Here is a 25,404-nt window from a genome sequence, read left to right on the forward strand (position 1 = left end):
TAAATATACCCCTTAGATGGAGAAAAAGGGCCTAATTCAGAGTTGATCGCAGTAGCAATTTTGTTAGCAGTTGGGCAAAACCATGTGCACTGCAGTCGAAGCCGATATAACATGTGCAGAGAGAGTTAGATTTGGGAGGGGTGTGTTCAAACTGAAATCTAAATTGCAGTGTAAAAAAATATGCCAGTATTTACCCTGCACAGAAACAATATAACCCACCCAAATCTAACTCTCTCTGCAAATGTTATATCTGCCACACCTGCAGTGCACATTGGGGGTCATTCAGACCTGATCGATCGCTGCAGTTTATCGCAGCGATCGGGTTGGAATTGCGCATGTGATGCTGGACAGCCAAAGGCCGTTGATTCCCTGCGATCAATCAGGCAGAGGCGGTCACTGGGCGGGAGGGGGCGGCAAGGCGTGGCCGGACCGTACGGGGGGTAGGCCGCAGCGGCTGCGAGACGTCACACGCATCCGCTGCGGGCTGGGGAGTGACGAGTAGCTCCCGGCCAGCATGCTAAAGCTGCACTGGCCGGGAGCTACTCGTAAAGTGCAAAAGCATCGCCGCTGTGCGATGCTTTTGCACTTCTGCTGGCGTGGGCCGGCACTGACATGCGTTGCTGGATAGCCATGTGCTGGGCGTCCCCCTGCATGTCTATTGTCATGATCGTAGCCCTGCAAAATGTTGCAGGGCTACGATCAACACGGAATGACCCCCATGGTTTTGCCCAACTGCTAACAAATTTGCTGCGACGATCAACTCTGAATTACCCCCAAAGTGCACAGAGATAAAGTACCAGTCAAACAGCTCCTAACTGTCATTATTCAAACCCAGCCTGTGACATGGTATTTAGGAGCTGATTGGCTGGTACAGTACTTTATCTCTGTCCACTTTATCTCTGTTCAAGGCTTAGTAAATAGACCCCAATATCACCATCTCAACACCATGTTCCATTTTATCTAACTAGTCAACAGGAAATGGCTCAGTCAGGGCCAGTGCTAAAGTGTTCGGCGCCCCACTGCAAACTATAAATTTGCGCCCTCCCTCACATACAGTACTTAATATAGGGACAGTGCTCACCAGAGGTGTGCGTTGCAAAAAAGGGGTGTGGTCTCACAAGGAAAGGGCATGGCCACACAAGCATACCTTAATTCAACTTACACCACACAGTAGAACAAACTTTTTTACATTACAGTGCACATAATGCCCCTAACTAATATTACACCACATAGTAGTTTCCCTTTTTCAGTTTACGACATACACAGTAGTGCCCATTTTTCACGTTACGCTACACAGTAGTGCCCCTTATACACAGTGCCTAAAGTAGTGCCCCTTATAAATATAATGTCCTCAGTATCAGTGCCCCTTATACATTATGCCAACAGTAGTAGTGCCGCTTGCACACAATGCCCATAGTAGTGCCCTTTATACACATAATGTACACAGTAGTTGTGCCCCTTACACATAATGCCCATAGTAGTAGTGCCGCTTATACACATAACTCACAGTAGTAGTGCAGCTTACACATATAATGCCAACAGTAGTAGTGCCGCTTATACACATAATGCCCACAGTAGTAGTTCTCCTTACCAAGTTCATCTTAATAGCACTGTAGGCCCTGGGTAAAACAATGTGCTGGGGCTCTTACACATTCATTCATGTGAACCAATTAAACCAAATCATAACATGCCCCTTCTGTGGTACCGCACTGTCTCTCCACATGCTTCCATACAGTGACCGGCTGTCAGCACTCGGATTGGTGGATCCACCAATCAGCATGCAGCTGCTGACAGCCATTCACTGTCTGGCTGCAGGCTACGAGGCAGGTAGAGAATGCTGCCACTACATGTCACTCAACACTATGCCCAGGCTACTGTGTATGTGTGTGCGTGTTTGTATGTATGTGTCAGTGCTAACATCAGGCTGCTGTGTCAGTCTTTGTGTGTGTGTGTGTGTGTGTGTGTGTGTGTGTGTGTGTGTGTGTGTGTGTGTGTTAGTAATTAATTCAGTCTACGTCAGTTAACACTATACGTGTGTGTGTGACTGTGTGTTAGTCTGGCAATTGTAATGCCCCATCACACCTCACATGTCACTGCCCCATCACAACTTACTGCTCCCCTCACACCTCACTGTTACCCCTCACTGCTCTACCTCACAGGTCACTGCCCTTTACACGCCACTGCTCCTTTCACATGCATTGATTGCCCCATCAAACCTCACTGCTCCCTCTCACTTCAATGTACTCATCATACCTCACTGCTCCCCCTCACACTTTACTGGCCCATCACACTTCTCTGCCAGTGTCACACCTCACTGTCCATATCACGCTTCCCTGCTGTCATCCTACATCACTCCCCCCACCCCACACACACACACTGTCACACACTCACTCTGTTTCCCTCCAGATCTGTAGCAGCTCCTCCTCTCCCTGTGACATACAGCAGCCCAGCTCACTCAGTCCTACAGTATGTAGCTCCACCCCAGCTACATGGGATCAGTCCCTGATCACTGATATTTACACAGGGAGCATCGATAGGGCGCTTCAAGCTGCTGGTGCCACTGCCTGTCATGCAGTTTGATAGGCTCAGTGGCAGCCGGCAGCAATAATGGACATCAGCAGGTAGCAGAGTGGGGAGAGCACCTCTCCAGCCTGGCACATTCCATGCTGAGCGTGTTGCACCAGCCCTGAGCTCAGTTTATGGGAGGGTGGTGCTCATAGCAGAGCACAGGGCAGTTGTTAACAAAATGTACACAATGGCAGTGTTAAAAAGTAGTTATAATCAAATGCCGTAGTTAAAAAATATATATTAGTTTTAAAACACGGTGGAAGCATAACCTGTGTCCGACACCACAATGCTCCTGCATCAGTTTGGTATGGTCTCTATCAAGTGGGAATCTTCTTGGCTGCAGACCAAATTAAAATATCTATTAAATAATGCAGTTAGATGGCAACAGTTTCATAAACTATAGCAGCTACACTAATGATATAAGTGCAATCGGTTAGAGATGTCAGTACACTATCAGCCAATCAGAAGCTGTTAGCTTGTCTTAATGATCACCATTATTATTGGACGGATCAGCAATATAATTGTAGCGTGTATGCCCAGCATTACTTAGTGTCTCCTGGAAGTTGTGGGAGACTCACATCACACGGAAGAGTGGCCAGATCTACGCAACCCATCCATAGAGAGAAAACACTGACATGACGGCTCAGTTTTGAGGTGATGGGGTTAAAATCATGTCATTTAGCTCCACCCTCTTCTCGCTGACCCATGAATCGTTGCATTTTGCCATTACAGAGGCGGGGCCTAGTGACATGTTAGCCAGAACCTGCCCCTAGAAGTTGACTGCAGCATCTCTTCTCTAGGCTTCTCCCAGAGAGGAGTGCTAAAAAGTAGGCAAGTATGGTTAGTAGAAAAATGCAAGTGCACACTTCAAACACTAAGAATACTGATCATCAGAATAATAATAATAAACTCTACAATTTCACATGGATTAATAATAAGGTTTCTTAGCACGTTTGGCCAAAAATGCAAACCAACCTACCACAGCAAGGTGAATCTTTATCAGGTGGGTCCCTACATCCCTGATACTGATACATTATCTAAATGTATCCAGGACTTACCTTTCATAGTGGCCATTCTATGTGTAGACTGGTAGGCAATGACCATTCACTAATTAAAATCGCATATGGGCATTTGAGTGGGGTGCTAATCCAGACAGAAGGAGCCTCTCCTTCAACTGTATAATATGTACACAAGTACAGAGGAAAACAATGTGTGTGAGAGTTGTTGGTGTTGGTGGTGGTGGGGGGAGCAGACTGCACATCCTAATGTCAAACATAATAAAGAGGTGCTATCATGATGAGGATAGTAGAGCCATGCAGAAAAAATAAGATTTTAAACCTACCGGTAAATCGTTTTCTCCTAGTCCGTAGAGGATGCTGGGGACTCCGTAAGGACCATGGGGTATAGACAGGCTCCACAGGAGACATGGGCACTATAAAGAATTTTAGAATGGGTGTGCACTGGCTCCTCCCTCTATGCCCCACCTCCAGACCTCAGTTAGAGAAACTGTGCCCAGAGGAGATGGACAATACGAGGAAAGGATTTTGTTAATCTAAGGGCAAGATTCATACCAGCCCACACCATCCACACCGTATAACCTGGAATATACGCAACCAGTAAACAGTATGAACAAAACAGTATCAGCTAAAGACTGATCTCAACTGTAATATAACCCTTATGTAAGCAACAACTATATACAAGCCTTGCAGATTTTGTCCGCACTGGGACGGGCGCCCAGCATCCTCTACGGACTAGGAGAAAAAGATTTACCGGTAGGTTTAAAATCTTATTTTCTCTTACGTGCTAGAGGATGCTGGGGACTCCGTAAGGACCAAGGGGTTTATACCAAAGCTCCAGACTGGGTGGGAGAATGCGGACGACTCTGCAGCACCGACTGAGCAAATGCAAGGTCCTCATCAGCCAGGGTATCAAACTTATAGAACTTTGCAAAAGTGTTTGAACCCGACCAGGTAGCTGCTCGGCAAAGCTGTAAAGCCGAGACGCCTCGGGCAGCCGCCCAAGAAGAGTCCACCTTCCTATTGGAATGGGCCTTTACCGAATTTGGTAACGGCAATCCTGCCGTACAATGAGCCTGCTGAATCGTGTTACAGATCCAGCGAGCAATAGTCTACTTCGAAGCAGGAGCGCCAACTTTGTTGGCTGCATACAGGACAAACAGTGCTTCTGTTTTCTTAACCCGAGCCATCCTGGCTACATAGATTTTTAAGGCCCTGACTACATCCAGGGACGTGGAATCCTCCAAGTCATCCGTAGCCACAGGCACCACAATAGGTTGGTTCATATGAAATGAAGAAACCACCTTAGGCAAAAATTGAGGGCGAGTCCTCAACTCTGCCCTATCCACATGGAAAATCAAATAGGGGCTCTTGTAAGACAAGGCCGCCAATTCAGACACCCACCTTGCAGATGCCAAGGCCAACAACATGACCACCTTCCAAGTGAGAAATTTTAATTCAACCGTTTGAAGAGGTTCAAACCAGTGAGACTTCAGGAACCGTAACACCACGTTAAGGTCCCATGGTGCCACTGGGGCACAAAAGGAGGCTGGATGTGCAGCACTCCCTTTACAAAAGTCTGGACTTCCAGTAGAGAAGCCAATTCCTTCTGAAAGAAAATAGACAGGGCCGGAATCTGTACCTTAATGGAGCCTAATTTTAGGCCCATATCCACTCCTGTCTGTAGAAAGTGGAGAAAACGGCCCAGATGGAAATCTTCCGTAGGAGCCTTCATGGCTTCACACCAAGATACATACTTCCTCCAGATACGGTGATAATGTTTCGCCATCACCTCCTTCTTAGCCTTTATCAGAGTAGGGATGACTTCCTCCGGAATACCTTTCCCAGCTAGGATTCAGCGTTCAACCGCCATGCCGTCAAACGTAACCGCGGTAAGTCTTGGAACACGCAGGGCCCCTGTTGCAACAGGTCCTCCCTGAGAGGAAGAGGCCACGGATCTTCTGTGAGCATCTCCTGAAGATCTGAATACCAGGCCCTTCGAGGCCAATCTGGAACAATGAGTATGGTTTTCACTCTTTGTTGTCTTATGATTCTCAATATTTTTGAGATGAGAGGAAGAGGGGGGAATACATAGACCGACTGAAACACCCATGGTGTCACCAGGGCGTCCACCGCTACTGCCTGAGGGTCCCTTGATCTGGCACAATACCTCCGATGCTTCTTGTTGAGGCGGGATGCCATCATGTCCATGTGAGGAATTCCCCAAAGACTTGTTATCTCTGTAAAAACTTCTTGATGAAGTCCCCACTCTCCTGGATGGAGATCGTGTCTGCTGAGGAAGTCTGCTTCCCAGTTGTCCACTCCCGGAATGAAGACCGCTGACAGAGCGCTTACGTGATTTTCCGCCCAGCGAAGAATCCTGGTGGATTCCGCCATCGCCACTCTGCTCCTTGTCCCGCCTTGGCGGTTTACATGAGCCACGGCTGTGACATTGTCTGATTGAATCAGAACCGGTAGGTCGCGAAGAAGATTCTCCGCTTGTCTTAGGCCATTGTATATGGCCCTCAACTCTAGTACATTGATGTGTAGACAAGCCTCCTGGCTTGACCATAGCCCCTGAAAATTTCTTCCTTGTGTGACTGCACCCCATCCTCGGAGGCTCGCGTCCGTGGTCACCAGAACCCAGTCTTGAATGCCGAACCTGTGACCCTCTAGAAGGTGAGCACTTTGCAGCCACCACAGGAGAGACACCCTGGCCCTGGGGGACAGGCTTATCTTCTGATGTATTTGTAGATGGGACCCCGACCACTTGTCCAGGAGGTCCCACTGAAAAGTTCATGCATGAAACCTGCCGAAGGGGATGGCCTCGTAGGCTGCCACCATTTTCCCCAGAACACGAGTGCATTGATGAACAGACACTCTTTTTGGTTTTAGCAGGTCTCTGACCATATTCTGGAGGTCCCGGGCTTTTTCTATCGCGAGAAAAACCCTCTTCTGATCCGTGTCTAGAATCATGCCTAGGAATGATAGTCGAGTCGTTGGAATCAATTGTGACTTTGGCAGATTGAGAATCCAACCGTGTTGTTGTAGCACTCTCAGGGAGAGCGACATGCTCCTCTGCAATTGATCTCTCAATCTCGCTTTTATCAGGAGATCGTCCAAGTACGGGATAATTGTGACTCCCTGCCTGCGCAGGAGCACCATCATCTCCGCCATCACCTTGGTGAAAATCCTCGGAGCCGTGGAAAGCCCAAACGGCAACGTCTGAAACTGGTAATGACAGTCCTGTACAGCGAATCTCAGGTACGCCTGATGAGGAGGATATATGGGGACATGAAGGTATGCATCCTTTATGTCAAGTGACACTATAAAATCCCCCCCTTCCAGACTGGAGATCACAGCCCGCAGCGATTCCATCTTGAATTTGAACTTTTTCCAGTACAGGTTTAGGGATTTTAGATTTAAAATGGGTCTGACCGAGCCATCCGGCTTCGGGACCACGAACAGGGTTGAATAGTACCCTTTCCCCTGTTGGACTAGGGGAACCTTGATAATCACTTGCTGTTGACACAGCTTTTGAATTGCAGCTAACACTACTGCCCTCTCTGGGGGAGAAGCTGGCAAGGCCGACTTGAAAAATCGGCGAGGGGGCACCTCTTTTCGAATTCCAGTTTGTAGCCTTGGGATACAATTTCCATCGCCCAAGGATCCACGTCTGACAGAACCCAGACCTGGCTGAAGAGTCGAAGACGTGCCCCCATCGGCGCGGACTCCCTCAGTTGAGCCCCAGCGTCATGCGGTGGATTTAGTAGAAGCCGGGGAGGACTTCTGCTCCTGGGAACTAGCTGGAGCAGGTGCTCTCTACCCTTACCTCTGGCGAGGAAGGATGAGCCCGACCTCTTCTGGACTTATGTGACCGAAAGGACTGCATCTGATATTGTGGAGTTTTCTTTTGATGTGGGGGAACAAAAGGCAAAAAGGTAGATTTACCCGCGGTAGCTGTGGCAACCAGGTCCGCGAGACCTTCCCCAAATAAAACTTCACCTTTGTATGGCAAAACCTCCATATGCTTCTTTGAGTCGTCATCACCCGTCCATTGGCGGGTCCACAGGGCTCGCCTAGCAGAAATCGCCATGGCGTTGGCTCTCGAACCTAGCAGCCCAACGTCTCTTTGAGCGTCCCTCATATATAAGACTGCATCTTTAATGGGACCTAAGGTCAATAAAATGGTATCCCTGTCTAGGGTATCAAGGTCAGCTGACAAGGTATCTGTCCAAGCTGCAACTGCACTACACACCCATGCCGATGCTATTGCCGGTCTGAGTAAAGCACCCGTATGCGCATAAATAGATTTTAAAGTTTTTTCCTGTCTGCGATCAGCAGGATCCTTGAGGGCTGCCGTGTCCGGAGACGGTAGCGCCACTTTCTTGGACAGGCGCGTTAAAGCCTTGTCCACCCTGGGTGAGGATTCCCAACGAACCCTGTCCTGTGCAGGGAAAGGATACGTCATAAGAATCCTCTTGGGAATCTGCAGTTTTTTATCTGGAGTTTCCCAAGCTTTTTCAAATAACTCGTTAAGCTCATGAGATGGGGGAAAGGTTACCTCAGGTTTCTTTTCCTTATACATGCGCACCCTCGGTTCAGGGACCGAGGGGTCATCTGTGATATGCAAAACATCTTTTATTGCAATAATCATATAATGAATACTTTTGGCCACCCTTGGGTGTAACCTCGCATCATCGTAGTCGACACTGGAGTCAGAATCCGTGTCGGTATCAGTTTCTGCTATTTGGGATAGGGGACGTTTTTGAGACCCAGAAGGGCCCTGTGACCCAGTCGAAGCCGTGGATTGACTCTCTGCTTTTTCCCTGGACTCTGCTTTGTCCAGTCTCTTATGTAAAAAGGTCACATTTGCATTTAAAACATTCCACATGTCCATCCAATCATGAGTCGGCGTTGTCGACGGAGACACCACAATCATCTGCTCCACCTCCTCCTTAGCTGAGCCTTCTGCATCAGACATGCCGACACACTCGTATCGACACCCCCCACACACAGGGATATAGTTATAAGGAGACAGTTCCCCAAGAAGGCCCTTTGAAGAGACAGAGAGAGAGTATGCCAGCACACACCCAGCGCCAACTGACACTGGAACCAATTTCCCAGATAATATAGCGCTTTTATATATATTATTTACTGTGTAATACACTCACTGCGCCTTACAAGTGCCCCCCCCCCCCCCTCTTTTCAGCCCTGTGTCACCGTGTTCAGCAGGGGAGAGACCGGGAAGCCAGCTTCTCTGCAGATCTCTGTGGAGAAAATGATGCTGGTTAGTGCTGAGGGACCAAGCTCCGCCCCCTCCAGCGGCGGGCTTCGGTCCCGCTCAAAGTATAAAACTGGCGGGGGATTTATATAATTACTGCCTCCGCAGCCCATAGACTTATAAATGCCAGATTTAGAGGTTTTTATTGCTGCCCAGGGCGCCCCCCTGCGCCCTGCACCCATCAGTGCCTGCTAGTGTGTGTTGTGTGTGGGAGCAATGGCGCGCAGCGTTACCGCTGCGCGCTTACCTCAGGGAAGATTTGAAGTTTTCTGCCGCTTAAGAAGTCTTCTTTCTTCATATACTCACCCGGCTTCTATCTTCCGGCTCTGTGAGGAGGACGGCGGCGCGGCTCTGGGACGAACGGCGAGGGGAGACCTGCGTTCCGACTCCCTCTGGAGCTAATGGTGTCCAGTAGCCTAAGAAGCAGAGCCTATCACTTAAGTAGGTCTGCTTCTCTCTCCTCAGTCCCACGATGCAGGGAGCCTGTTGCCAGCAGTGCTACCTGAAAATATAAAACCTAACAAAATTCTTTTTCAGAGAAACTCAGAAGAGCTCCCCTGTAATGCACCCAATCTCCTCTGGGCACATGATCTAACTGAGGTCTGGAGGAGGGGCATAGAGGGAGGAGCCAGTGCACACCCATTCTAAAATTCTTTATAGTGCCCATGTCTCCTGCGGAGCCCGTCTATACCCCATGCTCCTTACAGAGTCCCCAGCATCCTCTAGGACGTAAGAGAAAAAGAATGCAGGTACACACTTCAAACAGTGGGGTATGTTTACTAAGGTCCCGATTTTGACCGATTTGGTGTTTTTTCTTCAAAGTGTCATCTCGGGAATTTACTAAGCACAAATCTCGGCAGTGATGAGGGCTTTCGTATTTTTATTACGGCTGTGTAGTAAAAATACGAATGAATACACCATCGGTCAAACGCGGTTGTTTAGGTATAGAACTCGGTCATTTACTAAGCATTCGTATTTGAAATCTCTTCCGTGAAAATGCATGTGCGGCCGATAAAAAATACTAATCGTACAAAAAGCCTAAAAAAAAGTAGACCTGCTTTTGAGAAGCGTGTTTACATGTGTTGCCAATTCTACATTACTCACACCTGACTTTTTGGGCCTTTAAAAGGGGCCCAAACACATTTTTCTCCTCTCTCACTCTGAAATGGCTGCTACCGTGTGTAGTACTGCTTTCTTGTTTGCTGGGGGATACCTGACAGTGATCCATGAGGCTACAATAAACCAAGTCCAGGAAAATGAACATGGTCAGCAGGTTGTACAGGTTCCGCGTAGGCTGGGCATGGCTGTTTTTTTTTAGTGGTCGTTTAAACTTTAACAAATTGTCTGATGACCAGGTTATACAGATGGTCCGACTAAATGTAAATAACCTTTTCCGTCTGTATGACCTTGTCAAACTGAACCTAGACCCTGAGCCAGCACGCTCTCGCTCTGGCTCAGGCCTGCACAAACTCCTGGCTGTGTTTCACTTTATGGCTACTGGCAGCTTCCAGTCTGTGACTGGCGATGTCATTATTATCTCACAAGCCACCTTTTATAAATATTTAATTCTGGTGATTTAAAATATACATACACGTCTATGTGTAAGTGGTGTTTCTGTAATGTAATATAACACAGTATTGTATTGATTACAGGTCATGACACTCACCTTAAATTTAGGATTGTCCACTCAGGTTTTGGATGTCTTGGATGGCCACATAGATGCCTCTCTCTGCTTCCCTACCCAGAAGTCGCAGTGGCAAATCCTCCACAAACTCCAAAAAACTCACCAACTCCGAACACACCTTCCTCTCACCTCTCCACTAGCTAAACCCACGAGGTGCGGAGGGTTGGGGGCATTTTTATAGTAATGAGCACAGTCACTCCTCCATCACGAATCAAACCAATCACGGACGAGTGACAAAAACGAAACTTAGAAAAAAAACGCGCCCGGAAACGGAAAAACACTGCCATAACCGAAATGTGACGCAGTCGTAAGAAAACCTCATAACACGGCCGCAAAACCACTAAATCGGCCGCATTCTACCTTACAAAACCACGAATGATATCGACATCGGAAAACACGAAAAATACAAATACGACAGCTTAGTAAATGAGGCGTAACAAATTCAAAAAGTTGCAAATTTGCACATTCGATGTCATTCGTGATAAATCTCACTCCAAATCGGTACAAATACGAATTTTAGTAAATATACCCCAGTGTGTCTTTTTAGTCTTTTTTTCTGCGTGACACTACTAGTCTCAGCATGGTAGCACCTCTTATGTTTGAAATAAAGTGTGGTTAGTAGTCAGACAACCTGATGAATGTGTGGGGAGAAAGGATTTGTGGCAACAATCTCTAAAGAATAAATATCAAGCATAGCTGATGAAAAATCTGTCAGTGTATGGAGCCAATGTCATGAATGTTTATTTGATCTAACCTTATGAAAAGATGATAGATGACCAGCCAAATAAAAAGTTATTAGTAGGGATTCTGAAACATTCACTCTACCTATTGCATACCTCCCAACATTTCTTCTTCCTAAAGCGGGACACACGCGCGGCGAAGTCGCGCGCGCTCCTGAAAAAGGGGCGTGGCCTAAGGAAAGGGGGCATGGCTTCGCGGGGGACCCGCGATCGCGAGCCACGCCCCGTTTTCGTCACTGAGGGGGCATGCCCAGCGCTCTGTGAGCCGCTGGCATGCCCCCTCTGCCTCTGAATTCAGTGAATAGACGCTGTGCGCATGCGCACAGCGTCTATTCACCGCTGCTCTGCTAAGCAGGGCAGCGACAGACAGAGCCTCCCAACTGCCCCCCCCACCGCGGGACACTGTGGCCCGCGGGTGGGACAGCGGGACAGTCCCCAAAAAACGTGACTGTCCCGCGAAAATCGGGACAGTTGGGAGGTATGTATTGTTTGATATTAGCATTCTTGACATGTTATTCAACAAGCCTCCCCCTCTCATCTCCTGCTGTGGTCTATGGACATCTGCTGTCCATCACAGCAGTGGGAGCCATTGGTGGTGGTGATGTGGTTTGCCTACAGTGCACACCTCAGTCTCCACCATGCATGACAGATCTGGGAATGATCATCACCAGTTATTTATATAGAAATGTGGCTAGATGCTTTGTTAATTTAACAAGTACATGGCTAAATAAAACATATTTTTCTCCACTTAAGCTATATTATCACTAATCTTATTAAGCTGTTGATTCCCCTTCCTGGAGCATGCAGCAATTTTCCTGGGGATATGGTAAGGGAAACAAATAGGAAAGTAAAAACGTAACAGTTGGTTGTTAATGCAGCTTGCACCTATAGGTCAAAATCGGACATAGCAGGGATCTCACCGTGTGTACACACCCTAAGACTGCTAAGGAGAAATGTGCATTCCAGAGGCCCGATACGATTAATGGAGCGATTCCCAAACTGTGTGCCGTGGCACCCTGGGGTGCCTCAGGACACTTGCAGGGGTGCCTTGGATTGGTGGTCTAGGACCAATTCAAATTATTTATGGTCAATGTAATAGGCAAAACCAGAGCTGGTAGCTGCCAATCATAAAATATGTGGACAAAAAGAAGCAAATCTTGTCTCTCACCACACAATTGAACCTAAGGGTGACATATAAACACAATTTACTTAATTTAATATTTATTTCTCAATAAGAAACTTTTGGCCTATGGGTATCGTAAACAAAATTCTGATACTCTAGGGCGCGGTGATTCAAAAAAGTTTAGGAACCACTGGATTAATATCTAAAAAAACAAAAAACCCATGGTAAACATACAGTAAAGCCAATGGTGCAAGTAGAACACATTTCTTAGTGATACTGTGTGCGCGCGCGTGGCAAAAAAATGGGTGTGGTCATATGCCACACAGGGCGTGGCCAATGAAAATGAGGGCATGATACACATATGGGGGCCAGATACACATATGACCCCAATAGTGCAGTGCTAGATACATATATGCCCCGAATAGTGCCAGATACACATATGCATCCAGTTGTGCAGTGCTAGACACACATATGCCCCCACAGGGAAAGATATGCCCCCACAATGCCAGATACACATATGCCTCCACAGTGCCAGATACACATATGCCCCCCCAGTGCCAGATACACATATGCACTCAATAGTGGAGTGCTGGATACACATATTCCCCCAATAGTGCCAGATACACATATGCATCCAGTTGTGCAGTGCCAGATACACATATGCCACCACAGTGCCAGATATGGCACCACAGTGGCAGATACACATATGCCCCCACAGTGCCAGATACACATATGGCCCCACTGTGCCAGATACACATATGCCCCCCACTGTGCCAGATACACGTATGACCCCACAGTGCCAGAAACAAATATACCTCCACAGTGCAAGATACACATATGCCCCCACAGTGTCAGATACACATACGCTTCCACAGTGCCAGATATGATCCCACAGTGCCAGATACATATATGCTTCCCAGGGCCAGATAGACATATGCCCCAACAGTGGCAGGTACACACATGCCCTTCCCCCCAGTGCTGCTCACCGCTACTTCTGCTGTTGCTGCATGTCTGAGGGGAGGAGAGTGCAGCACGTGCCTCTCCTGCCCCTCAATCCGATCTCTGGCTGCGGCGATGTGTATCTCAAATGAGGAGCCGGTTCATGAGCCAATCAAAGCTCGCGGTCTGTCAGCCTTTCAGGAGCCGCTGCTGCTGGTCCATGAGATTTGATTGGCTAACAAAACGGTGCCTCATTCGAGATACACGCTGCCGCCGCCAGAGACCAGGCTGAGGGGCAGGAGATTCGCGCGCTAGCTCTCCTCATCTCAGACACAGCAGCAGCTGTAAGCAAGGTTGTTGGACCGGCGGTACTGCATACTGGCTGTCAATTTCTTACCGGTATGCAGTACCACCCCGTACCACCATACTTGCAGCACTGAGTAAAGCAGACCCTCCAACATGACTCCTTCCGTCTGATTGCTAATGCTTTAAATAAACATTGTTGCCATCAGTAATTCAGCTCAGGAAACTGCAATAGTAAATTAATTTGAAAGTTTTGGAGGAGATCATTGTCTGCCGGCTGGAAGAGGTCATGCTGAGTGGAGAGTCTGGCAGAACATGTTTTTTATATTGTTTTATTTTTCTTAATGAAATTGTTGCATGAGCTACAGTACTTTTTTTTTTTTTTGTCCAGCCTTATTCAAGGATAGACCTTTAAAGTAATTACGTCTTAACAAAAATGCTGTTTGTTTAAACTAGGTTTCTCTTACGTCCTAGAAGATGCTGGGGACTCCGTAAGGACCATGGGGATAGACGGGCTCCGCAGGAGACATGGGCACTTTAAGAAAGACTTTAGATCTGGTGTGCACTGGCTCCTCCCTCTATGCCCCTCCTCCAGACCTCAGTTTAATACTGTGCCCAGTGGAGACTGGGTGCTTTTCAGAGAGCTCTCCTGAGCTTTCTGACAGAAAGTATATTTGTTAGGTTTTTTATTTTCAGGGAGCCTGCTGGCAACAGACTCCCTGCATCGAGGGACTGAGGGGAGAGAAGCAGACCTACTTCTGTGAGTTTCAAGGCTCTGCTTCTTAGGCTACTGGACACCATTAGCTCCAGAGGGCGTCAGAACACAGGTCTCACCCTGGAGTTCGTCCCGGAGCCGCGCCGCCGTCCTCCTCACAGAGCCGGAAGATAGAAGCCGGGTGAGTATGAGAAGAAAAGCAGATTTCAGAGGCGGCAGAAGACTTCATGATCTTCACTGAGGTAACACACAGCAGTGCAGCTGTGCGCCATTGCTCCCACACACCTCACACACGGCAGTCACTGTAAGGGTGCAGGGCGCAGGGGGGGCACCCTGGGCAGCAATATAAACCTCATTTCTGGCAAAAGAGATATATATACAGCTAGGCACTGTATATATAAGGAGCCCCCGCCAGTTTTTATTATATTTAAGCGGGACAGAAGCCCGCCACCGAGGGGGCAGGGCTTCTCCCTCAGCACTCACCAGCAACCTTTTCTCCACAGCACAGCTGAGAGGAAGCTCCCCAGACTCTCCCCTGCTTATCCACGGTGAAAGGGGGTTTCAGAGAAGAGGGGGAGGCACATAATTGGCAGCAAATAATAGTATTACAGCGCTACTGGGTAAACACATTGTGTGTTTTTCCTGGGGTATTAGCGCTGGGTGTGTGCTGGCATACTCTCTCTCTGTCTCTCCAAAGGGCCTTGTGGGGGAACTGTCTTCAGATAAGAGGATTCCCTGAGTGTGTGGTGTGTCGGTACGTGTTTGTCGACATGTCTGAGGTAAAAGGCTCTTCTAAGGAGGAGATGGAGCAAATGTGTGTGTGTGGTGTCTCCGTCGACAACGCCGACACCTGACTGGATATGTGGAATTAAGTGCTGAGGTAAATTTATTGCACAAAAGATTAGAGAACAGACAGGGAATCTACCCATGTCTGTCCCTATGTCGCAGGGACCTTCAGAGTCTCAAAACGCCCACTATCCAAAATAATAGACACTGATACCGACACGGAGTCTGACTCCAGTGTCGACTACGATGATGCAAAGTTACAGCCAAAACTGGCAGAAAAGTATTCAATATATGATTATTGTAATAAAAGATGTTTTGCATATCACTGATGACCCATCTGTCCCTGACACGAGGGTACACATGTTTAAGGGGAAGAAAGCTGAGATAACATTTCCCCCCTCTCATGAACCAAATGAATTGTGTGAAAAAGAGCGGGAATCTCCAGACAAGAAACTGCAGTTTCCCAAAAGAATTCTCATGGCGTATCCTTTCCCTACTAGGGCCAGGATACGATGGGAATCCTCCCCTAGGGTGGACAAGGCGTTGACACGTTTACCCAAAAGGTAGCGCTGGCATACCAAGATACAGCTACCCTCAGGGATCCTGCAGATAGCATGCAGAAAAGTACTTTTAAGTCCATTTACACACATTCTGGTACACTACTTAGACCGGCGATTGTGTCGGCAGGGGTTTATAGCGCTGTAGCAGCGTGGACAGATACCTTATCAGCGGAGATTGAAACCCTAGATAAGGATACCATGTTATTGACCCTAGGATATATAAAAGATGCTGTCCTATATATAAGACATGCTCAAAGAGACATTGGTCTACTGTGTTCTAGAGTCAAAGCTATGTCGATTTCTGCTAGACGTGTCCTGTGGAACATGCAATGGACAGGTGATGCCGACTAAAAGAGGCATATGGAGGTTTTACCTTACAAGGGGGAGGAATTGTGTGGAGAAGGGCTCTCGGACCTGGTCTCCACAGCTATAGCTGGTAAATCTGATCTTTTGCCTTATATTCCCTCACAGCCTAAGAAAGCACGACATTATCAAATGCAGTCCTTTCGGTCGCAGAAAAACAAGAAAGTACGAGGAGCGTCCTTTCTTACCAGAGGTAAGGGCACAGCTAGTTCCCAGGAACAGAAGTCCTCCCCGGCCTCTACTAAATCCACTGCATGACGCTGGGGCTCCGCTAAGGGAGTCCGCCCCAGTGGGAGCACGTCTTCGACTCTTCAGCAACATCTGAGTTCACTCACAGGTGGATCCCTGGGCAATAGAAATTGTCTCTCAGGGTTACAAGCTGGAATTCGAAGAGGTGCCTCCTCGCCGGTTTTCCTTATCGGCCCTACCGGCTTCTCCCCCAGAAAGGGAGATAATATTAAATACAAATCACACAGTGTATCTCCAACAGGTGGTGCTCAAGGTTCCCCTCCTTCAACAAGGAAGGGGATATTACTCAACCTTGGCTGTAGTCCCGAAACCGGACGGTTCGGTCAGACCTATTTTAAAATTAAAATCTCTGAACCTATACTTGAAAAGGTTCAAATTCAAGGTGGAATCGCTCAGAGCGATCATCGCCAGCCTGGAAGGGGGGGATTTTATGGTGTATCTAGACATAAAGGCTGCATACCTTCATGCTCCCATTTATCCACCCCATCAGGCGTACCTGAGAATTACGGTACATTATTGTCATTACCAATTTCAGGGTAATTGGCGGAAATGATGGTGCTCCTACGCAAGCAAGGAGTCACAATTATCCCATACTTGGACGATCTCCTAATAAGGGTGAGATCAAAAAAGCAGTTGTTGAACAGCGTGTCACTTTCGCTGAAGGTGTCACAGCAACTGGGCTGGATTCTCAATATCCCGAAGTCACAGTTGGTTCCTATGACTCGTCTGCCCTTCTTGGGTATGATTCTGAATACGGACCAGAAATGGGTTTATCTTCCGATAGAGAAGGCCCAGGTACTAATGACTCTGGTGAAAAACCTATTAAAGCCAAAACAGGTGTCAGTACATCACTGCACTCGGGTCCTGGGAAAGATGGTGGCATCTTACGGGGCCATTCCCTTCGGCAGGTTCCATGCGAGGACTTTCCAATGGGATCTACGGAACAAGTGGTCCGGATCACATCTACAGATGCATCAGTTAATCACCCTGTCCCCTAGGGCCAGGGTGTCTCTCCTATTGTGGCTGCAGAGTGCTCACCTTCTGCAGGGTCACAGGTTCTCCATCCAGGACTGGATTCTGGTAGCCACGGACGCGAGCCTCCGAGGTGGGGGAGCAGTCACACAGGGAAGAAACTTACAAGGTCTTTGGGTCAAGTAAAAAAACTTGTATTCAAATCAACATCCTGGAGCTGAGGGCCATATACAATGCCCTTCGGCAAGCGGAAACATTGCTTCGCGACCTACCGGTTCTGACCCAGTCAGACAACATCACCGCAGTGGCTCATGTAAACCGCCAAGGCGGCACAAAGAGCAGAGTGGAAATGGCAGAAGCCACCAGGATTCTCCGCTGGGCGGAAAATCATGTAAGCGCATTTTCAGCAGTTCATTCCGGGAGTGGACAACTGAGAAGCAGACTTCCTCAGCAAACACGACCTGCATCCAAGAGAGGACTTCTTTAGGAAGCCTTCGCACAGATTGAAAGTCAGTGGGAACTGCCACAGATAGACATGATGGCGTCCCGCCTCAACAAGAAGCTACAGAGGTATTGCACCAGGTCAAGAGACCATCAGGCAGTAGCTGTAAATACCCTAGTGACACCGTGGGTGTTCCAGTCGGTCTATGTATTTCCCCCTCTTCCTCTCATACCCAAGGTGTTGAGAATGGTAGGAGGGAGAGGAATGAGAACAATCCTCATTGTTCCAGATGGGCCACAAAGGACCTGGTATCCGGATCTGCAGGAAATGCTCACAGAAGATCCGTGGCCTCTTCCTCTAAGACAGGACCGGTTGCAACAGGGGCCATGTCTATTCCAAAACTTACCGCGGCTGCGTTGGACGGCATGGCGGTTGAACCCCGGATCCTAGCGGATAAGGGTATTCCGGATGAGGTCATTCCTACGCTAATAAAGGCTAGGAAGGACATGACATCTAAACATTATCACCGTATATGGCGAAAATATGTTTCTTGGTGTGAGGCCAGGAATGCTACTACGGAAGAATTCCATCTGGGCCGTTTCCTTCACTCCTGCAAACTGGAGTGAATTTCGGCCTAAAATTAGGATCTATTAAGGTTCCGATTTCGGCCTTATCCATTTTCTTTCAAAAGGAATTGGCCCCTCTCCCTGAAGTACAAACTTTTGTGAAGGGAGTACTGCATATTCAGCCTCCTTTTGTACCTCCGGTGACGCCTTGGGACCTTAACGTGGTGTTAAGTTTCATTAAGTCACACTGGTTTGAACCACTTAAAACGGTGGAGTTGAAAAATCTCACTTGGAAGGTTGTCATGTTATTAGCCTTGGCTTCGGCTAGGCGAATTAGCGGCTTTATCACATAAAAGCCCCTATCTGGTTTTCCATATGGATAGAGCGGAATTGCGGAACCGTCCTCAATTCCTGCCAAAAGTGGTTTTATCCTTTCATATGAACTATTGTGGTGCCTGTGGCTACGCGTGATTTGGAGGATCCCGAGTCCCTTGATGTGGTCAGGGCTTTGAAAATTTACGTGGCCAGATCGGCTACAGTCAGAAAAACAGAAGCACTGTTTGTCATGTATGCAACCAACAAGATTGGTGCCCCTGCTTCAAAGTAGACTATTGCTCGCTGGATCTGTGACACAACTCAGCAGGCGCATTCTACGGCGGGATTGCCGTTACCTAAATCGGTCAAGGCCCATTCCACTACAAAGGTGGGCTCTTCTTGGGCGGCTGCCCGAGGTGTCTCGGCATTACAGCTGTGCCGAGCTGCTACTTGGTCGGGTTCAAACTCCTTTGCAAAGTTCTATAAGTTTGATACCCTGGCTGAGGAGGACCTCCTGTTTGCTCAATCGGTGCTGCAGAGTCATCCGCACTGTCCCGCCCGTTTGGGAGCTTTGGTATAATCCCCATGGTCCTTACGGAGTCCCCAGCATCCTCTAGGACGTAAGAGAAAATAAGATTTTATAATTATTTAAGCAATAACTATATACAAGTCTTGCAGAAGTAGTCCGCACTTGGGACGGGTGCCCAGCATCCTCTACGGAATACGAGAAAAAGATTTACCAGTAGGTTTAAAATCTTATTTTTTGGTTCCAGATTTAAACGTGTTCACCTAATGTGGGGAATACTATTAGTCACAAACAGCTCCCAGGGGTACGAATTGCCTTTGCGATGGCATGTAAACGCCGGAAACGGCACCTGAACTCGCTTACCTCGCAGCCTATTCCAATACCTCAATTGCACATTTTTACTTGCAGCCCTAGGGGGTTGTGAACAACCATCTGCGAATCTGGCATTACCGTAAGTACATATCCGCACTTTCTCATGCCTGGAGTTGTTCACAGTTAATTGGATTCCCCCTATGTGTTTATTTGGCCAATACAATTTTTAATGAAAAATAATCACTGGAATTGTCAAACGTTGAAGTCCCATAAAATGTCCATGTTCATTTAAATGAAGGACTGTTGTCCAGGGCTTTAGTGTTAATTTCTCATAAGTTATCATATTAAGGCCCAGATTTATTAAGCCTTGGAGACTGATAAATTGCAAGGTGATAAAGTATCAGCTAATCAGCTCCTAACCGTCATGTTACAAGTTGTGTTTGAAAAATGACAGTTATGAGCTGATTGGTTGGTACTTTATCACCATGCTATATATCAGTGGTTCTCAACCTCGGTCCTCAAGTACCCCCAACAGTTCATGTTTTCCAGGTCAACTAGCTGGTGCACAGGTGTATTCATTACTCACTGACAAATTTGAAATGACCCACAGGTGGAGCAAATTATTTCACTTGCAATCCTGTGAGGAAAACATGAACTGTTGGGGGTAATTGAGGACCGCGGTTGAGAACCACTGCTATATATCACTCTCCAAAGCTTGATAAATCTGTGCCTAATATTGTCGAATCGGTAGTCAGAATAAAATCTTACTTTAACTAATTTTTACATACTTTACATGCCTTGTATGATGAGATGTGTGTGCTGAGGTGGGTGGGGTTTATTTACATTATTTGCATCATGATGTTATGTTCCCGCCTACTTCATAAACTGGAAAGTGTTCTTTAGGGAAATTTAGCTGGGCTTAGTTTGCTCCTCAGGTGGTCGGTAGGTCTTGTTATTTTTTCTGGTTACCCTTTTAATAATACAAAATTTCCCAAAAATTCCAATAAAAAAGGCAAGCTGAAAACTGTGTGTCTGTGTATTCTAAAATCTGGATGAATTATTAAAAATGTAGAAACAATATATACATAAATAGTATTGCGAAGAAAAAGTATATATGATACGTTATGTAATCCTTTTACTGATATCTCAAAGACAAATTTGCTTCAATAACAACTAAAGTATACTGAGAATTTAATTACTTTGTATAAAATAAAAATAATACTATGAGGTCTATTTATCACCATCCGCAACTAATGATGCGGATGACAGGTGATAAACTCGACCAAACTCGCACTGCGATAATTGATTACATTGCATGGATGGATATCGCATGCAGGGACAGAGCTTGCCGTCAAGCTCTTTCCCTGCGATACCTCTTGGCAGCATCATAGGGGCATTTTTCGTAAAAAATAACCCGATTTCCTGGGGCGCATGTGCTGCCGCCCATCGCTACCACCCCTGCCGGGTCCCCCCCCCCCATCGTGACTACCTCCGCGCCAGATAGAGAGCCCCCACCCCCGGATTCATACTTACCAGTCCAGGAGCCGGTGTCCGCTGCTCCAGTGAGTGCTGCCGGGCGCCGGGTATTTCTTCTGCACTGCGACCCTCAGTGCTGTAAAGTGTGCTGCCGCTTTGCAGCATCTCTTTACTGCACCAGCGTCACAGCACAGTATGTGGGGGACCCGGCGCCCCGCAGCACTCACCGAGGCAGCGGACATCGGCTTCCTGGACAGGTGAGTATATTTTTGGGTTTTTTTATTTACTTTTTCTTTTCTTACAAGTGATCAGCTTGTGTGTCCATCAGACACACATAGCTGATCATACTGCCGGGTCCCCGCTCAGCTTCCTCTGCCAGGGGACAGAGAAGGCTGGGCAAAAGGGTGCACATCGCAGTGCTGTCCTGTGATCTCGCCAGCCTGGGATTATCACAGGGCACACTGCGGTATTTTTTACATTTTTTTTTTTTATTCTTAATTTGCCCACATCTCATTTCCTATTCTAAGTATGGGGAAGGCGATGTGGATTACTAAAAAAAAAAAAAAAAAAAGACAATTAAAGGGTTTGGAGCAGTTTTTCTAGGTGATACTAAAATAATGTGAAAATGGTGTGAAAACAACCATTTCACATTATTTTAGTAAAAATAAATGTTAATAAATAGTCCCCTTAATCTTTTAGAATTCAAATAGACATGAAAAATATGAATTATAATTTATTTTTTTGGAAGTCTTCCTCATAATCTCTGATCATATCCCTAATAATTTTGCTAGGTGTAAAAAAAATGTTTTTGCGTGGACATACTGTATCCTGATCAGTTAGTTGCAAGAGAACATCCGATTGTTTTTCTGCCCTTTGCAAAATGCTTCCCATAGCAGGTATGATGTCTCAGATAAAGGTTAAGAGCTCCTTAGAGCGTGACTCTAGAATGCAAATGTTGATACTGTATTTTAAAGACCCCATTTGGATTCATTTTATGTTTTCACTTTTAGGATCCCAGTTCAAGTCAAAATATTTCCATCATGAATTTGGTGAAGTGATGAGGAGAAAAAAGGCTTTGTGGAATTGTCTGTTTCCATTTTCCTGGACAATGGATGGAGAGACTATACCTTCTACAATGTTACCCACACTTAATGCATCTTACGGCTTATCAATGACAATGGAGCAGAAGACAACATTTGCCTTTGTGATTTTATTGTTCATTATTCTGGGTGTTCTTATTGTTAGATGTTTCAGGATTCTCCTTGACCCTTATCGGAGTATGCCGACCTCCACCTGGGCAGATGGAGTTGATGGACTTGAAAAAGGGCAGTTTGACTATGCTCTGGCATAATGACCAAACCAACCACTGCTTTTCTAGACCTGGTAAATAATCCTAAAAGAGCGATTAACTGGAATAATAGAGTATAGGGCTATAATCCAAATGATTTAGACAAGAGCAATTTTTGTTCTAGTGGAAATACAAACCCACACTGTTGCAGGGATTTACTGTTTTAGCAGTTATTAGACCACTGGTGAGAATACACAAACACTAATATAAATAAAGTTTACTGTAGCTTAAAGCATACTTTAATAGTCCCTTCAGCTATTTCCCAATGGCCATGTGTTTACGAATTTATAAGCTATGTGTGATTTAAAATGAGCCTATAGACACATATACAAAAAAAAAAAAAAAAAAAGATTTTTGTAATGAGCTTTCTTTGTTTTTAATCTAAGGTCTGTGTGTTAAGGTGGGTACACACTAGGCGACATGCTCTATGGGTGACGTTGCCTAGTGTCTCCCCTCCCGGGCCGGGGTGGTCGGCGGCCGGGCATACACACTGAGCGATATGTCTTTCATATCGCTCAGTGACGTCACGCAGCGGCCAGGCCGTGCAGGCAGCTCTTAGACGATAGTCCAAATTGAGCTGCCTGTACGGTTGACAGCGAAGTTCGTTAACCACCCGCAGGGCCGTACATCGCTGGTCGGTGGCGGCATACATACTTCCCGAGAAAGTGAGCGACGTCGCTCAGGAAGTGTGAAAATTAGCAATGTTGCTCATTTTCTCGGCAAGTGTGTATTGTGTGTATGCACCTTTACTGTTATAAATTATATAATTTGCAAACTAGAGTCACTTGCATTATGCTATAGGGAAGAAGGAAAAGAGAAAACAGATTGACACAACTAAGACACACAGAGCTTTTTGATTTATGCTAAACAAGTCAGTGACCAATTATTAATGCAGATACTCAGATGGCCAAATACACAAAACATCACCATTTCTAGGCAAATGAGAAGAGGGATAAGAATATTTAGATAACCCTTGTGTTTTAGTGAAATCATGACTTTATATGTAGGAATAACAATATACTGGCAATTACTAGGCAATGCACGTATACAAGGCATAGGGAGGAATTCAATTAGCAGCAGTAATATACCAAGGCTGATTGATCCCTGGGGACTATCCAATTAGCCCTGATGCAAGCACATATTTGGCATTTTTTTCCGTGACCCGCTGAGATCCCAAAACAAAATCCCCTATAAGTGCCATTTTTTGTGGCCGCGAATGCGAAATCATACAGGTCGGGAACTTATCCCGCATCCTATGTGTTTTGCCCACAAATTGGATTTTATCTTGAAAAATAAAACCCAGCTTTAATTGAATTGTCCAAAAAAAATTAATCATTTGGCAAAAGAATTGCGGTAAAGCCCTTTTTTGGTGAAAACATTTTTCGGGCACAATTGAATTCTCAGACTATGATTTATTTTTTTATTTTTTTGAGAGTATCTTAATTTATAGTATCGCTAATATTCACCTTAGGTTTCAATAGGAGTGCTGACCAGAGAACAGGACATCTGGGTGATCTTTACAGATGCCCCCGTATGTCTCATATCTTTACTAGAAGATTGAAAAGTGTAAAAATGACTCCAGATTCAAGTGAGACTTTTTTTACTTTTTTTTACTTTTTAATAAAATGGAGTTTGATATCAACATGCATTATGGTGAAGGTTGCTGGCTAATAAATAAATGTACATAAAAAACAATGGGTGAGATGTTTCAAGCAATGTAAGGAGTGGAAAAGTGAACCATGAAGAAGTTGCTAATGTTAACCAATCAGCTTCTACTTGTCATTTTATAGAATCTAGCTGACAAATGTCACCTTGCAGTTGGTTGCTATAGGTCACTTATCCACTTGTCCACTGCTCCACTATTTTCACTGCTTCATGCAAATTACATTCAGATCCACAGACACATGCACAGCAGACTTGGTAGGAAAATCTGCTGCCACTGGCAATGTGCAGCAGTTCCATTTTGCACTATATACTGCATGTAGTGTCCTCTGGCCAGGCTGTAGGGTGCCCCCCCTCCCCCCCACTGCATTTGCCTATGACATTGTTATTGTTCACGTTAGCTATCTGTTTTGTTAACACCATATTAGGATACATGAAACAACAGAAAAGCCTCAATAAAAATATCTATTACATCAATAAATAAGGTTTTATGTAGCTTGAGCCCAGTTAAAATAAATTGAGCTGTTGGCAAACACTTAGAAAATAAGCATTATTATATACGCTCAGGCCCAGGGGAGGACAATTCTTCGGGCTCCCCAAAATGTATGCAGTCTTGTGAAAAACTAGTTGAGTGTTTACATAAAATTCAGAGGGGTACGCGAATAGATGAATTAAACCAAAGCCTCTTTACACCCTCACTTTTATGTGGTATTATAGTCATGTATATTAGTTAACTGATAACCCCTGCTGTTTAACAGAGATTTAATTTGAAGCAATATTTATTGATATTTATTTAATAGCAGTTATTTATATAGTGAAAATATGTTCTGTGCTTTATTTGGTTGTTTACATCAGTTCCTGCACATATCACATGTGTATACTAGTGATGAGCGGGTTCGGTTTCTCGGAAACCGAACCCCCCCGAACTTCAGCCTTTTTACACGGGTCCGAGCCATGCTCGGATTCTCCCGTGTGGCTCGGGTAAACCGAGCGCGCCCGAACGTCATCATCCCGCTGTCGGATTCTCGCGAGACTCAGATTCTATATAAGCAGCCGCGCGTCGCTGCCATTTTCACACGTGCATTGAGATTGATAGGGAAAGGACGTGGCTGGCGTCCTCTCCGTTATAGTAGAAAAGACACAGAGTGACTTCGTTATAATTGTGGGGAGGATTGGGGACGGGGAGCAGCTGTTAGGGAGTACAGTGCAGGGTTTTGATTATAATAGTAGTGACCACCAGTTTAATCCGTTGGTTCTCTGCCTGAAAAAAACGCTCCACCATATCTGTGCTCAGTGTGCTGCACTGCTGCATGATATATCTGTGCTGAGTGCACTGCTCACACTGCCTAATTGTGGGGACTGGGGAGCAGTTATAGCAGGAGTACAGTGCACAGTTTTGCTGACAGTGACCACCAGTCCAGTATACGTTTGTCTGCCTGAAAAACACTCCTGTGG

The 25,404-nt window shown here is 46.2% G+C and overlaps 1 protein-coding gene across 1 annotated transcript in view; it reads left to right on the top strand.

Moving 5' to 3' along the window:
* CTXN3 (cortexin 3) overlaps positions 1 to 24,169 on the top strand; it is a 46,307-nt gene extending 22,138 nt beyond the window's left edge. Inside the window, exon 2 of the mRNA XM_063964249.1 lies at positions 21,950 to 24,169. Coding sequence (XP_063820319.1) covers positions 21,950 to 22,290 — 341 coding nt within the window. The 3' untranslated portion in view covers positions 22,291 to 24,169. The remainder of the gene's footprint in view (positions 1 to 21,949) is intronic.
* The last annotated feature ends 1,235 nt before the right edge of the window (positions 24,170 to 25,404 follow it).

This window comes from Pseudophryne corroboree, chromosome 1 (assembly GCF_028390025.1).
Source record: "Pseudophryne corroboree isolate aPseCor3 chromosome 1, aPseCor3.hap2, whole genome shotgun sequence".
Lineage (NCBI taxonomy): Eukaryota > Metazoa > Chordata > Amphibia > Anura > Myobatrachidae > Pseudophryne > Pseudophryne corroboree.